This window comes from Camelina sativa, chromosome 11 (assembly GCF_000633955.1).
Source record: "Camelina sativa cultivar DH55 chromosome 11, Cs, whole genome shotgun sequence".
NCBI lineage: Eukaryota > Viridiplantae > Streptophyta > Magnoliopsida > Brassicales > Brassicaceae > Camelina > Camelina sativa.
In genome coordinates this window covers 27,355,261-27,371,384 of record NC_025695.1, presented here as the reverse complement: position 1 = coordinate 27,371,384, position 16,124 = coordinate 27,355,261, and the positions used below count along the sequence as shown (strand labels likewise).

Below are 16,124 nucleotides of genomic sequence, written 5' to 3'. Positions count from 1 at the left end.
TGAAGATGTGATATATGTTCAAAAGGTGAACTACTTCAGAAGAACAGAGTACAGGTACAAGAACAGAACATCGGGATGTTTATTAACAATCAAGAAGACTTACACAAGAGTAGAAGGCACGAGAAGCTTCTAGAAGAGTAAAGAACTTCATGTTTACAATAGGAATGTAAACATGAGGAAAGAAGGAAATTTCCTTAAACATAAAGGAAAAGGAAATTGTTCAATTCCTATTAGGATTAGAATAGGTAGATTGCCTATTGTGTGGCAAAGAACTAGTTCTATAAATAGGGTGCTAAGGCCGATTGAACACTTTAGCACAAACAAGAGAAAGTTAACCTAGCTACTAAGTTTTAGTCTTTAAGAAAAGAAAAGAGCTAAGAACTTAGAGAGAGCGTGAAGTTTCTTTAAAGAGAGTTTTGAGAGATTAGAAAATTGTTTATAACAAATTTGTAAACAGATTTTCTATTAATCAAAAGAGAGTTTAAAAAAATCATTGTTTCATAGATCAGATCATAAGTTCTCACACTTTCAAATAATGATAGCCAAATATTGGTGGGAGAAAGATCCAAGGAAAAAACCAATGCATTGGGTGTCATGGAAGAGAATGAGCACACCAAAGAAAGAAGGAGGATTAGGTTTGAGAGATATATAGCAGTTTAACCTCAGTCTATTGGGCAAACAAGTCTGGCGTATCCTGCAATCACCTCAAAGTTTGGTAGCTCGGCTATTGAAAGGCAGGTATTTTCCAGATTAAAACATTTTTAACGCTGGAAATGGTTATAAATCTTCATTCATCTGGAAATCCCTATTGGAAGGAAGAGACCTATTGAGGAAAGGAATGAGACTCTTGATTGGAAATGGTAGAAATACACATATTTGGGCTGATCCTTGGCTACTAACCCATCCTCCAAGAGCTCCGAGACGTATTGAACGTACTGGCTGGAACTTGGATGCTTTACGAAGAAATGTCAACCCGGAGGATATACACCTAATACAACAGATCAAAGTAATACCAACAGAACTGCCATATCTAATGGGATGGCATTATAATGACTCCGGGATCTATACTGTTAAATCAGGTTACTGGCTGGCAACTCATCTTGAAGAATATGGAAATTTAGACGGGGTGCCTTTAATACACCATGAACTGAAAGCTGCAATGTGGAAGACCAAAACCGCTCCGAAGCTAAAACATTTCCTTTGGAGAACCTTAACAAATGCTCTAGCAGTGAGAGCTGCACCGACACGTCGAGGGATAACAGATAGCTCCTTTTGTCCAAGATGTTTACAGACTGAAGAAACTATCTCACACCTTTTGTTTGAATGTCAACATGCGCGAGATGTCTGGAGGACACAACAAAATCTTTATACTGAGCTTTATGCACAAGATCATTATCTTGCTGAAAGGATTAAGATAATCATCGACCGCAACAATAATGATGAGTACACATTACTGGATCGACAACTTCCATTTTGGTTGCTATGGAGATTATGGAAAAGCATAAATTTGTGGCTGTATCAACAAAAAGTACATACTTGGCAAGAAGATCTGCATTTCGCACTAAAAGAAGCTATGGAATGGGTGGATATATGGTCGATAGAACAGACAAATCAAAGGTCAAGAGGACGGAATACAAGAACACCACTCTCACAATGGAGAAAACCACAAGAAGGGTTAATCAAATGCAATGTTGACTGCAAATTTGGAAAGAATGAAGCAGCATCACAAGCGGGATGGATATTCAGAGACTTCGATGGCTTTTTCATTAATGCAGGATGTAGCATTGGAATGAGATGCTCTGCACCAATCGAAGCAGAACTACAAGCGATGGTTATTGCAATGAACGAGTCATTGAGAAAAGGATTCACAAGACTAATCTCCGAAGAGGATAACCTCAAAGTCATGAGATTGATAAATGGCAAACAACAAAGCTTTAGATGGCATACATGGATACGGGAAATCAACCACCTGAAGCAGAACTTTGAAGAAGTCAACTTTCAATGGACAAGGCGTAACAACAACAAAGCTGCAGATATATTAGCCAAAACTCAATTTCAGAATCATTTGACTTTTATCTCTCATTCATATGTTCCAAGATTCCTTGTAAACATCTTCCATGAGGATCACACTCCCAATTAATTAATGCAAGCTGCTGTTTAAAAAAAAAAATAAAGAAGAAATTGAATTAATTGAAGTAATTAAAAAATGATACGGTTATAATTATAAATTAGTTTGAAAGTGGGTTAGTGGGAGTAAAATTAGAGATATAATTTTTCTACAATTTTTTTGTTTAGTTTTTTTACACATGTCATCTTTTTTTGTTATTTCTTTTTTTTATATATAACTAAAATATAGAATATAAATATATGTGGCAAGAAATTTACCGGGCATGTGACTTTGTGATTTATAAGATAAAAGATATTTTATGTACAGTAAAACCTCTATAAATTAATAAGGTCGGGACCATAAAATTTTATTAATTTATAGAGGTTTTAATTTATCGATAAATTAATAATTATTAATTTATCGATAAATTAATATTTTATTAATTTATAAAGATATTTTCTCATTTTCATATTGAAAATTTTCTATTACAAAATAAGATACTTTTGTTATCATTCACATTTTTAAAAGTTTCTCTTAATTTATATTCTTGGTTATCGTAATAGGATGAATGTTAATTGTTTAATAGATTATCTAGGTAAAAATGAGAAATGTTAGAAGTTTAGAGTTTAGACAAATTTTTAACTATTATCCTTCATGGTAATGATGCAGTCGTAGAAGATATTGCGGTACCTTTAAAACCAATTACTAAAGAAGCAATTATCGCATCTATGACTCTTTACAATTTATGGATGCGATTTGAATATACAACAATGAAAAAATTAGAGATGAACTCCAACAAAAATACAAATTGAAAAATAGGCAAACAACAATAGAATCATATTTCACTAGATTTTTTTAGTATATATATATATATCAGTTTATATGATTCTTAATTTATGATATTGATGGGACCATATTTTTACATAGGATTTCCAAAAAAATTATTATCTTATTATTTTATCGAAATGTATCATTTTTTACACCGGCCCAAGTCAGGACCGGAAGAATTTATTAATTTATAGCGAGTATTAATTTAAAGAGTATTAATTTATGGAGGTTCTTATATGCAATTTTTCGTATACGCATACACACACACTTGAAAGGAGTAAAATATAACAATGGGAGGATATAAAACTAACTACCAATAATCTTTGCAAGAACATGATCCTTCTGAGAAATGATGAAACCTCTTAGAATCTCTTATAATGATTCTCCTTTTTTCAATCAAAGATATTGCTTTTGCTGTTTCATGACAATCCCCACAAATTCTAAGATTCTTCCTTATGATAATTGGCTCATTTGGACTAATCACCAAGAGCCCAAACGCCATTGCAATCTTCTCACTATGTTGATTAATCATTTCCACTTTCACATCTTCATCAACATCATGCAATACAAACTCTGTTCTTGATTTAAATCCCAATTCACTTGTCATCTTCTTCCTAATCTTCTCTAGCTTCTTCTGTATCTTTTCTGATTCAGGATGAGACCAATCTCCCACAACAAACTTATGAATCTTATCACCATGTTCAATGTAGCTACACCCTGAAGCTCTTACGAGACCTTTCTGTTTCATCAGATTTCTTATTCTTGAAGCATCTTTCCATAGACCAGAAGCCGAATAGATGTTTGAGAGCATTACATAGTTTCTACCATCACAAGGTTCTAATTCAAACAATCTCTCTGCAGCTTTTGTTCCGAGTTGGGTATCTTTGTAAACCCTACAAGCACCAAGCAAAGCTCCCCAAACACCAGAACTTGCCTCCATTGGCATCTCTTTGATCAATCCATACGCATCTTGAAGAAGCCCCGATCTACCCATGAGATCAACCATACATGAGTAGTGATCTAACCTCGGCTCAATTCTGTATATTTTCGACATTGTTTCGAAATAATGCTTCCCTTCTTCTACAAGACCCGCGTGACTACAAGCATTTAACAAGTGCGTGAAGGTTACATGATCAGGACTAATACCATAGTGAACCATGAGCTCAAAATGCTTGATTGCGTCTCTACCAAACCCATGGGTGGCATAAGCAGCAAGCATTGCTGTCCACGCCATACTATCTGGAGAAGTAATCTCATGAAAAACCGTAGACGAATCCTCCAACCTCCCAAGTTTTGCATACAAGTCTAACAACGCTGTAGTTATACACTTGTTTCCATTGAACCCACAAAACATGATTATCCCGTGAACTCCTTGCGCCAGTCTCACTACCCCGATGGCTTCACAGACACGGAGAACAGTCAGAAAAGTGGCTTGATCAGGCTTATGACCAACCCTTCTGCTCATGTTGAAGTAAACCAAACCTTCTAAGGCTAAACCATCTTGCAAGTGAATCACAATCATAGTATTTCACGAAACCAAATTCTTTACACTCAAATCCTCAAACAATCTGCAGGACGAACTCAAATCTCCAGTCTTTCCGTACCAATTGATAAGAGCATTCACAACTTTCACTTCCTCAAGTACACCAAACTTCATCACCAACCCATGCATGCAACGTCCTTCTTCTTTACTTCCCTTATGAACACAAGCCGAGATCATCGACAAAAACGTAACTTCATTGGGTCTAAACCCCACCTCAGATCTCATCATCATCCTAGACAACACCTCAAAACATTTCCCTAAATATCCTTTCACTGAATACCCAGATATCAACGAGTTCCAAGAGACTAAGTCTCTCTCAGGCATTTCATCGAACAGCTTCCCTGCACAAACATCACGACCCAATCTCAAGTAACATCCAACAAGCTGGTCCCCAATAAACCCATGGCGAAAACTCACATTCTTCTTCACTACTTTACAATGAAGCAAACGACACTGTTCAATGGAGACACAAGAGTTTATAGAAGCTATAAGTGATGAAACATACGCATCTACTAAACTCCAAGAATCTCGTTCTTGAACAAAACTAGGTCGGCTCAAAAAGCTCCGATGATATAAAAACCTGATCTTCAAACATGAATACACATTTGCTTTGATCATCATCTATCATCAAATCAAACATCGACACTTCAAACTTAAAGCCTTCTCCGTACAGCAGTTACTGTATTTAGTATTCTTTTGATTGTTTACATAATATATATCATAAATCATAGAGATTAATGAAAAATAGTTAACTAATGCAGTATTATAACAACTCATTATATAAAGAAACCAAGCTAGGGTAGGTTCACCAAAAGCCATTACAAGAACAGTGACCATCTTTGAAATGATGGAACCTGTTTCTGTCTCTCACAACGATCTCTCTGTCAAAAATCTTGGAGATCATCATAGAAACCTGATGACAATCCCCACAAACCCGAAGGTTCTTCACTATCCTAATCGGAACGTCTTCTTTCAAACTCATCATACCAAACGCAATCGCGGCCTTTTCGCTATGCAAACACAACGCATCCTCTTTCTCTTCTTCATCTATGTCGAACATGACAGGTGTCGTGTCGGCCTTATACCCAGCAAGTCTCAGCCTCCTCGAGATTTCTTTCCAAACCGCCTCAATTTCGGAATATCTCGGGTGAGATTTGTCTCCGACAAAGAACTCATGGACCTCTCCATTGACCTCCATTACACTGCACCCTGGTTGCTTTCTGACTCCTTTAGATTTCATCGACTGTCTAACGTGACTAACATTGTCCCAATCGTCTGAATCTGCATATATGTTTGATAAGAGGACATAAGCCCCGTGATTTGAAGTCTCTAGCTCAAGCATTTTTTTAGATGCAAGAACGCCAAGTTCAAGGTTCTTGTACATTCTAGACGCGTGGAGCACAGAACTCCAAACAGCAGCATGAGGCTTCATGGGCATTTGCTCGATGATACCCACTGCATCTTCTAGGCGGCCTGCACGAGCATACAAATCAACTAAGCAACCATAGTGATCAAGCTGAGGCTCTATCCCGAACTCATTCCTCATCGAATCAAAATGCCTTTGCCCTTCATCTACAAAACCAACCACACTGCAACCTCTAAGAACAGAGACGAATGTGACGGCGTTTGGAGTAACACCATCTTCTTTCATAAGAGAGAAAAGCTCGAGACATTTCTCCGCGTGCCCATTCATTGCTAACCCATTCAAGGCGCTACTCCATGTATACACATTCTTCTCTTCCAGACCCCAGAAAACTTCCATAGCCTTGTCCATGTCACCGCATTTTGCATACAAGTCGACCAACGTAGTACCAAGCCTCACAGTGATTTTGATTTTGTTTCTCTCTATGTAAGCATGAGCCCATCTCCCTTGGTCTAAAGCTCCCAACTGAGTGCAAGCCGATAAAACCGAAATCATAGAAACCCCATTGACTTTCACACCTTCCATCTGCATCAAATGGAACAGGTTAAGAGCTTCCCTTGATTCACCAATCTGAGCATAGCCAGAGATCATCGCATTCCAGGCAATCGGGTCTCTATCTGGCATCCCCTCAAACAACTTCCGCGCAAAAACGACATCCCCACATCTCGCACAGGCTGTGACCATAGCTGTCCGACACACAAAATCCGGGCAAGAAACCGAATTAAAAACCTTATGACAAGAATCCAGACAGCCAAGCTCACCATACAAAGAAATCAACCCGGTCTGGACATGCGGGTCATTGTCAAAACCACGTCTGATAGTCATACCATGAACTTGAAGCCCTGTCTCACGCATCCCTAACCCCGTGCACGCCTGAACCAAGAAGTTGACAGTGTAATTATCCGGCTTACTACCGTTTCCAGAATGAAGTATCCTCTTATAATAATCAAAGCTTTTCTCTGGAACAGGGCTTTTGCAATGTGCTCTAATCATAGAATTGAGAGCAAACAATGTAGGGTTATCAGACCTGTCAAGAATCTGATTCGCATAATCTAAGTACTTTTGGTCACTCAAAGCCACTGCCTTTACAAAATGACCCACGAGATGGTCATCGTTGAGTGTCCCATCAACTAAGAGCTTGGCATGGATTTGCCGGACTTCCTTAAACGTAGTGCCGGAATCCAAAAGAGCAATAACCGGATGTTTCAGAATTCTACTCATGACTATAATAACATCATCATCCTATACACCTGCAGCCATTTTAACGAAAGAAAGATCACAATCTATATAACTAGCTAAGCTGATGATCTTATCAAGCAATGGCATTTATTTGATTCAATGAAATCATAAAAGAGCTCAGTTGGACATTTTAGCAAGCACCTGGTGTGCAACCTTAAATGCTCACTAAAATACAAACCCAGCCATCAGAAATTGATAAAGAGAGAATTTTTAACCTGATTTGACGGCCTATAAACTCCGCGCAAGTGATATCTTTAGTTTCGGGTTGGAGGAAGCTCGAGCATATCAATTAGTTTATGAGTTTATAGACTCTTTCTGGAACTTTAATTTATTTGCCAATGTAACTTTCTGGAACTTGCTGCTTTGGTTAAATTACCCATCCTACCCTTTTTGGTAAGAGGCCAGAGCACAGTCATTTGCTTGGAGAAGTTAATAGAGTTACAAAGAAATTGCTGCAACTATACACAAAGTTTTGTACTTTACTTTCAAATACAAGGAAAGAACAAAACCAGAAGACACAGTACAAGGATCAAAAGACAATCCTGCTAAAGCTCTTGAAATAACTACAGACTATATACAAATTGGAGGCACTCTGCAACCGTTTCAGGAGCATCATCCTTCAGTTCCAACTACTCAACATTACTGTTATCTGGATGATCCTGGTTTCATGTGAACACACCGATCAGCATTGTGTGGTTCTTATTTGATCAACAGAGAAGACTTAAATGTTGGAGTCGAGGTAGTCTTTTGACAGCTGAGAATGCAGCAGAAGCTGATGCAAATGCTCTGCTTTATGCCGTAAAGCACCTCTCGGCACTGAATCACGAGATAACGTTCCTCATGGATGCACGAGACTACATGCTTCACCACCACTTAAAACGATCCAAAAGTACTCATTTTCTTCAAGTTATGCATCTGGCCACGAATAAGGGATACAAGTTTCATCGCATCAACGTTGCTTCAGTTCTCAGGCAGATGATTTGGCAAAGAAGGTTGTTCCAAGACTTGGATCAAGTACTTACAAGATAAGCTGTTTGGAACAAACCCAAGTCTCTGCATTCTTTCTTGAAGCTCTAACACTTTATTATAACCACTTCCTGTATCACAAATCGCTTTAACAAGCGAATTGTAACTCTCTGTGTCAAAGATTCTAAACTCCATAGCAAATAAACCCAATAGACTCTCTGCTTTAACGAAATCCAGTTCCTTGCAGTATCCATTCACCAAAGCCCCGCAAATAAATGAATCTGGTTTCACTTCAGAATCAATCATTTCCGCCATCAAAGACTCAGCTTCACGGTTCCTACCAATCCTACATAAGCAGCCAATAAGAGCTCGGTATGACTTGACATCAAGTACTTGATTCTGATTTCTAAGTTTCCCTTTTAGAAGCAATGCCTCTTCAATAGCATCACAACGGCATAAAGATTCAATTAAGGTATTATAAGTCTCTTGTTTAGCCTCATGACCTTCCTCTTCGCTGATTCTTTCTAACAGATGCTTTGCTGCAAACGGTTTACCTTCCCAGCATAAACTTTCTATCACAAAGTCGCAAACTTCAAATGGGACATTAACCCTTAACTTTCTAAGCTCGACAACAAAATTAACAGCAGCATGTAACCGTCCTTCTCTCACAAACCCTTCAACTATAATCTTACAAGTAAACCTATCCGGAACAATGCTATTCCCAAGCATTTCGTGTAACAGCTTCTTCGATTGCTGCATCATCCCTTCTTTGCAATAAGCATATATAAGAGTATTGTAACAGATACAATCAGGCTTAATACCTCTGTCTACCATTCTGTGAAACGTCTGATGAGCTTCTCTAACGCTCCCGTCTTTACAAAGACCTTTGATAAGCGATGTATAGGTAACTAAATCCGGCACCACACGACGCCGATACATAATCTTGTACAAATAAAACGCTTCTTTCAACCTTCCTCTTCTACAGTAACTACTCACTAACGTGTTATAAGTAACCAAATCAGGCTCAAAACCTTCTTCTTCCATCTTCTCCAAAAAGTCATCAACTTCATGAAAACTCGAATCGTTGCAGAACACATTCGTAAGGATATTGAACGTATACGTGTTGGGATGGATTCCAACTCTACACATCACATTATAAACTTGCCAACAACCATCCATCAATTCAAGTTTCAGCAACCCATTCAAGAGATGATTACAAGTGACAACACTAACACGAAAACCGGAACTAATCACTTTCCTAAAAACCTTAAACCCTTGTTCAACCAAACCCAATTTCAGATAACCCTTGACAAGCATATCGAAAACAACAGGATCCCAATTGCATTCATCACTAGCAGAAACCAAAACACTGAACAAATCTTCATCTTCCTTAGAAGTCAAATCAATCAACTCACAGAGAAACTGCATAGCTAAAGGAAACTTCTTAGAGGAAGCAAGAATGTGAAGCAACAAACAGTAGTTACCAACATTAGGTCTCTTCCCTAAATCGAGTTTAACCCATTTAAAGAACGCAAGAGCCCGAGAAACATCAGATTGAAACCTAAGCAAAACCCTGGAGATTTCAGGATAACCCAAATGAGGAATCAGCGAATTAACCTCGTCACGAAGGCTGGGTAGTAAGACGGGATGGTCACGGTGGTTGAGAGCTGAACAGATAACATCTACGATTTTATTAGGGTTTTGAGTCTGGGGAAGTAGATTATAAAAGGGGTTGTATATGGGTTTGGGTATGTTACTACATCGCGGAACTATCGAAGAAGAAGAAGAAGACGAGAAAAATCGAAGCTTTGGAACTAGCTTCTTCATAGAGCGAGCGAGAACAGAGACTCAGAGACTCTCTGATACAGAGGAGAGACAGTTTTAGTTTTGAAGAAAAACAAAATAAAGTTTCATTTGTCCCACATCGGATGGAAAAGGAGTTTTGGTCAAGTATATATAATGAGAGGTGTGGTTATGAGAATGTGTTCGTAGAAAGGAGAGATGGTTGGCATCTCCTCTGACAGAGACGGGATTTGACCTACGGGTCTTCGAACACATCCGGTTAAGGCTCTCCACCCTCGCGGTGGATCTAACCCAATTTTTTTTAACAAAATGATACTCTGGATACTATTATAAATTTTGGTGATAATTGAATTTAACTTTTGCTTGTAAATTATTTTGAAGAAATTGAAATTGAATTTTTGTGTATTTTGATAGTTAACCGGATTATCTTCCAAGTTATAGGGTCAATCAATAAAAATGATTTACAAAACAAAAAAGAAGAATAAAACTCAGACAAGAAATAAAAAATGTGAACTACAAAACCCAAACCAGATTAGGAAAATGTGATGTGTCCCTATTTTATCTGGCCGGTTCAACCGAATCATCAGACATCACAGACTAGTGGGACTTTCCGGTTTTAAAATTGCCAGATGTATTGGCACTAAACCAAAACCAAAGAAACGTTCAGATCGCGGGTTAACCAATCGGACCAAACAATTCGGATAGGACGTGAAACACACAAAAATTAAAAATGCTAACAATTTTGTGATGAAGCAAAGAGTGGCGAGGAATGATCGAAAATGTTAGAAAAAAGGATTTGAAAAGCTCTATGTCTCTCCTAGTTTTATATGGTAACAACTTGTAAAAAATGTAATACAAGTGGTAAAGGAATTACCAACAATTTGAATCTCGACCTATAGTAGAAACAAAACTGTCATTATTCCACGATTAGGGAGGAGAGACTCTATAATTGAAATTGAGGTCTGTGTTGATAATATGTATGATGATGAATGGGGCTTACGAAGAATGAAAGGGAGAAAGCCTTTTAACTAAATAGGCCCATTAAGGATGTTAACATTGTTCTGATATCCCACATCGCTCAGGTTAAGAACATTGTCCCTTCGGAGACATCTGATAAAATTGGAACGATACAGAGAAGATTAGCATGGCCTGCGTCAAGGATGACACGCACAAATCGAGAAATGGTCCAAATTTTTTTGGCCAAAAATTTTCCAGATCGATTCTTCGAGTGTTTAACGTTTTTTGGAGAACCCTAAAATTTTACTTAATAACTAGAACTGGACCTTGTATAAGCTTAAAAAATTTGATTGGTTTGTTGTTGCAGAGTCCTAATGGTCGGAGAGATTTTCTGTCTCTGTCTATTTTGAGGCGGCGACACAACTAATTCGTCTTTATTAACCAGATTACGGTTACAAATTGTATTAAGCGAGATTTTGGTTAGGTAAATAAACCAACAGATTCGACCTATGCCGTTACCATCTAGTTCGCACCCAGTTAGGTCTTCCTTTGCAGGATTGGTCGCACGGATGTCTGACAGGTTAACAATTTTTTTGCCTCTTTTTGTCCCTTGAACTTATTGGATTAAAGTGTGATTAACCTCATTTCTACATTGTTTTGTTTTGTAATGTTGACCATTATTGCAAAGAAGTCGATTGCTCAAAGATTATTGTTTGGTGTCATGAGATGGAGAGAGCATGGAATCTGATGAACCATGACCGTGCGATCAGAGCGTGATTAATGGCTAAGATCATCTTTGGATGCATACTGTGTTGTAGAGGATCATTATTCGGCTCGGTTCTACCTTGTCGGGGTGGTCGCACGGCGGTCTGACAAGTTTCTTTTACTTTTTATTTACTTTGAATTTGAATAAAAAGAAACTGAAATTGAATTTTTTTTTTAATCGTCTGCATTTCAATATAGAATAACGGTTCAACAATGGAAAGGTTCAATAATGAATTTTTTTTTGTTTTATTTACTTTTTTAGCAAATTAAATAAATGTTTTCAAAGCCGATCGAGATAGTTAACCAAGACTATCTTCCAAGTTATTGGGTCAATCAATAAAAATGATTCACAAAACAAAAGATAAGAATAAAACTCAGATGCGTGAATGCCCTTGTCGTTGAAGATGTCTTTGGGCGATCGATTTGGCGATCGTCATTGTTCCTTTCTAAATCTTCTGTCTCCGATCGTGTTTCAGATCAGGAGTTTGATTCTGACCGAGATTTTTCTTCAATATGTTTTGGGGAACTATTTCGGCGGTTTTGTTCTGTCAATTAAAGTTGACAGTTATCGTTCTCCCTCTTCCACGGGAGATAACTGCCAACCGAAACCGCCATGGAAACCCTATAAATCTTCACTTTTCCCTCGCTATTTCTCAATCATCTTTACTTCTTTCATTTCCAATTGCATCTCTCCATCACAAATGAGTGATTACATTCATAAATCCGTTCAAGACCTTGACTTGGGCATTGATGATGCCCCGGCAACACTTCCACCGGAGTTCCTCTCCCGTGCGATCTCTGTTAACCGGCACACCCTAGTTGTCACCCCTGTCAACCCACGCAAACAGAATCTTCGTGCTTTAATCAGGCAAATGCCACGGGTTTGGGGTTTCACGGATGAATGTGTGGGACGTATTCTTGAAGGAGGGCGTGTTCAATTCCGTTTCCAATCTGAAGACAGTCTAAACTTGGTGTTGCGAAGAGGACCGTGGTCTTTTAATGACTGGATGGTTACCACTCACCGGTGGTATCCTAACATAAGTGAGACCAATATGAAGATCATACCCTTTTGGGTCCAAATTCAAGGTATCCCAACCCTTTGTTTAACAAATGCAATGGCTAGGTGGGTAGGGAACAAGATAGGCTATGTCTCAGAGGTTGATTATGAAGAAAATCAAAACCAAGTAGGGTCTGTTCGTGTTAGAATAGATTGGAACATTGATGACCCTCTGCGTTTTCAGAGGAACATTCAGTTTATTGCTGATGAGAACACTGTTGTTAAGTTTCGTTATGAATGTTTGAGAAACTTCTGCACCAAATGTGGTTCTCTGAAACACGATGCAAAGGAGTGTTCCCTTAACTTTGATGATATGGGGTCTGATGGTTCAGATAACGATAGTGATGATAATGATCAAAATGATGGTGACAAAAACATGTCTGATGCAAACACTCTTCCTTCTATCGACCCGGCAAAACTCGTTCCTGGTCTCAACATGGCACCACCAGAAACTGCTCCGGGTCAAGGTTACGCTTCCCAACCGGTGGGAAACCAGGCTTTATCTAGTATTTTTGTAGACACTGATCTCACTGTTGAACGCATTCGCTATCTCAATGCTAAGTACACTAGACAGGGTGCCGATTACCATGGTCCTAAGAGTCTTCTTGATGAAAGCTCCGACGATGCTCAGACTGACTTTGTCTTCAAGAAGCGGAAGAGGGTACACTTTGAAACTCAGTTCAACAAAGCAGAGGCTGCAGAGGAGTGGATGGTCCTGAATCGACTCCGACACAAATGCCACCGTACAGACTCGGTGGGCTCATGCTCTGTTAACAAGCGATTCGACGGAGGCACGGGGGCCCGATACCCCCAGACATTCAAATATGAAGATCCTCTCCTGGAATTGCCAAGGCATTGGGCCACCTCTAACTATATCTCGTTTAAAAAAACTCTGTTTTAATACTAAGTGTGATGTACTCTTTCTTTCTGAAACTCTGAATAACTCTGATGTACTATCTAAACTTATGTGTGATTTAGGATTCTCAAACTGTATTATCCAGCCCCCTCATGGTAGGAGTGGTGGTTTGGCTCTGTTTTGGAAGGATTCTGTGAGCTTATCCTTGATCTCCAAGGATGAGAGACTCATTGATGTATCTGAACGTTACGAACTCTGGCAACGACTTGAATTCTTAGCGCTCTCACGCAATGGTTCTTGGATACTGATAGGCGATTTTAATGAGATTATTTCCAACAATGAAAAAATTGGGGGACCACCTAGAGCAGAATGGACCTTCCGTGATTTTAGACATATGATATCTACATGTGACCTGCAATATGTTCAAACTAGAGGAAACCCCTTCTCATGGGTTGGAGAACGCCATACACATATGGTACAATGTTGTCTCGACAAAGCTATGATCAATTCTGCAGGCGCTGCTTATTTTCCCAATGCAGAGGCTATATTCTTGGAATATACAAGCTCAGACCATAAACCAATCTTACTGAATCTAAAAGACAGGGTGAGACATAAGAGATGGATTTTCCACTTTGATAAACGTCTTTTAGATGAACCAAATTTTCAGACGATAGTCCAAGAAGGTTGGCTGTTTGATAATAACAGTACTGATACACCTATCAGTGAACGTATCAAAAACTGCAGACAGAACATGGCGAAACTAAAGCGGGATGTACAACTGAACTCAGAACAACGCATTACCTTGATTCAAAGTCGTTTAAACTTTGCAATGGAAAGCTTACATCCAGTTTTGAGAGGAACGATCCAACAGTTACATGATGAGCTAACGAAAGCATACGGAGATGAAGAGAAATATTGGCAGCAAAAGAGTAGAAATGAGTGGATGACCGCGGGAGATCAAAACACAAGTTATTTTCACGCATGTGCAAAATCAAGATTCGCCAAAAAATTTATTTCTTCTATTTCTGATGATCAGGGTAACCTCTATCAAGGAGACAAAGATATTGGGGAACATGCTCAAAGTTTTTTCACAAAGATCTTTACACCTACAAACCATCAAGTCTCCCCGTCAGTCTTTGCTGATTTCGAAACAAGAGTATCAGAGGAGGCAAATGATAATTTAACAAAAGCTTTTACCAATGATGAGATCTACAATGCTGTATGTTCAATTGGGGATGATCGAGCCCCATGACCAGATGGTTAAACAGCAAGGTTCTACAAGGCGTGTTGGGAGACTGTTGGTCCACATGTTATCAAAGAAGTTCTTGCTTTCTTTGACACTTCGTTCATGAAACCAAGCATAAACCACACTAACATTTGCATAATACCTAAGATTGAAAATCCACAAACACTATCGGATTACCGCCCAATAGCTTTATGCAATGTTCTTTATAAAATAGTGTCAAAATGTTTAGTGCAACGACTGAAACAACATCTCAATGAAATAATCTCCGACGCACATGCAGCTTTTATACCGGGACGAATTATTCAAGATAATGTCATGTTAGCACACGAAGTTATGCATTCTTTAAAAACCAGAAAACGAGTCTCGCAGAACTACATGGCTGTAAACACGGATGTTAGTAAAGCTTACGATCGTGTTGAATGGAGTTTTCTAGAAACAACTTTGAAACTTTTTGGTTTCTGTGACAAATGGATTAAATGGATTATGGCGGTAGTGACATCAGTAAATTACTCTGTTCTGATCAATGGGGCTCCTTATGGTCATTTCCAACCAACAAGAGGAATAAGACAAGGAGACCCTTTGTCACCATACCTATTCATCCTCTGTTCTGACATTCTTAGTCACCTAATCTCTTCAAGTGAACGAGAAGGACTTCTGCAAGGCATTAGAATTGGTAATGGTGCTCCAAGTATCACACATTTACAGTTCGCAGACGACTGCTTATTCTTCTGCCGTGCTAACAACAAAAACAGCCAAGCTTTGAAAGATATTTTTGACATTTATGAGTACTACTCAGGCCAAAAAATTAACACCTCCAAATCAATGATCACTTTTGGAAGTCGTGTCTTTGCAAGTACTCAAACAAGACTGAAATCAATCTTAGAAATCCCTAATCATGGTGGAGGAGGCAAATATTTAGGACTCCCGGAGCAATTTGGTCGTAAAAAGAGAGAAATGTTCGAATATATAATAGATAGAGTTAAGCAACGAACCTTCGGTTGGACTGCAAAAAAACTATCTCCTGCAGGCAAGGAAATCATGTTAAATTCAGTGGCTCTCTCTATGCCAGTCTATGCTATGAGTTGCTTCAAATTGCCAATAGGAATAACTACAGAAATAGAATCTCTCCTCATGCAATTTTGGTGGGAAAATAACTCAAACCGACGAAGTATTCCTTGGATTGCTTGGAAAAAATTACAAACACCAAAGAAGGAAGGGGGTTTGGGATTCAGGGACCTAGCAAAATTTAATGATGCTCTCTTGGCCAAGCAAGCATGGCGTTTAATACAATACCCTAACTCACTTTTTGCGCGAATCATGAAACATAGATACTA

The 16,124-nt window shown here is 38.6% G+C and overlaps 4 protein-coding genes across 4 annotated transcripts; all 4 read right to left on the bottom strand.

Moving 5' to 3' along the window:
• LOC109127737 (pentatricopeptide repeat-containing protein At5g40410, mitochondrial) lies at window positions 3,246–4,471 on the bottom strand. Its single transcript, XM_019233247.1, has one exon. It carries the CDS (start codon window positions 4,455–4,457, stop codon window positions 3,246–3,248), a length of 1,212 nt encoding a protein of 403 aa, XP_019088792.1. The 5' UTR covers window positions 4,458–4,471.
• On the bottom strand, window positions 3,246–5,105 carry LOC104724397 (pentatricopeptide repeat-containing protein At5g40410, mitochondrial-like). Its single transcript, XM_019233248.1, has one exon. It carries the CDS (start codon window positions 5,097–5,099, stop codon window positions 4,464–4,466), a length of 636 nt encoding a protein of 211 aa, XP_019088793.1. The 5' UTR covers window positions 5,100–5,105; the 3' UTR covers window positions 3,246–4,463.
• On the bottom strand, window positions 5,122–7,463 carry LOC104724396 (putative pentatricopeptide repeat-containing protein At5g40405). The gene is made up of 2 exons (XM_010442878.2): window positions 7,356–7,463; window positions 5,122–7,151 (listed from the first exon to the last, which is right to left on the bottom strand). The coding sequence occupies exon 2, from the start codon at window positions 7,120–7,122 to the stop codon at window positions 5,284–5,286; it is 1,839 nt and encodes a 612-aa protein (XP_010441180.1). The 5' UTR covers window positions 7,123–7,151; window positions 7,356–7,463; the 3' UTR covers window positions 5,122–5,283.
• Window positions 7,574–10,124, bottom strand: LOC104724395 (pentatricopeptide repeat-containing protein At5g40400). Its single transcript, XM_010442876.2, has one exon. The coding sequence runs from the start codon at window positions 9,931–9,933 to the stop codon at window positions 8,101–8,103; it is 1,833 nt and encodes a 610-aa protein (XP_010441178.1). The 5' UTR covers window positions 9,934–10,124; the 3' UTR covers window positions 7,574–8,100.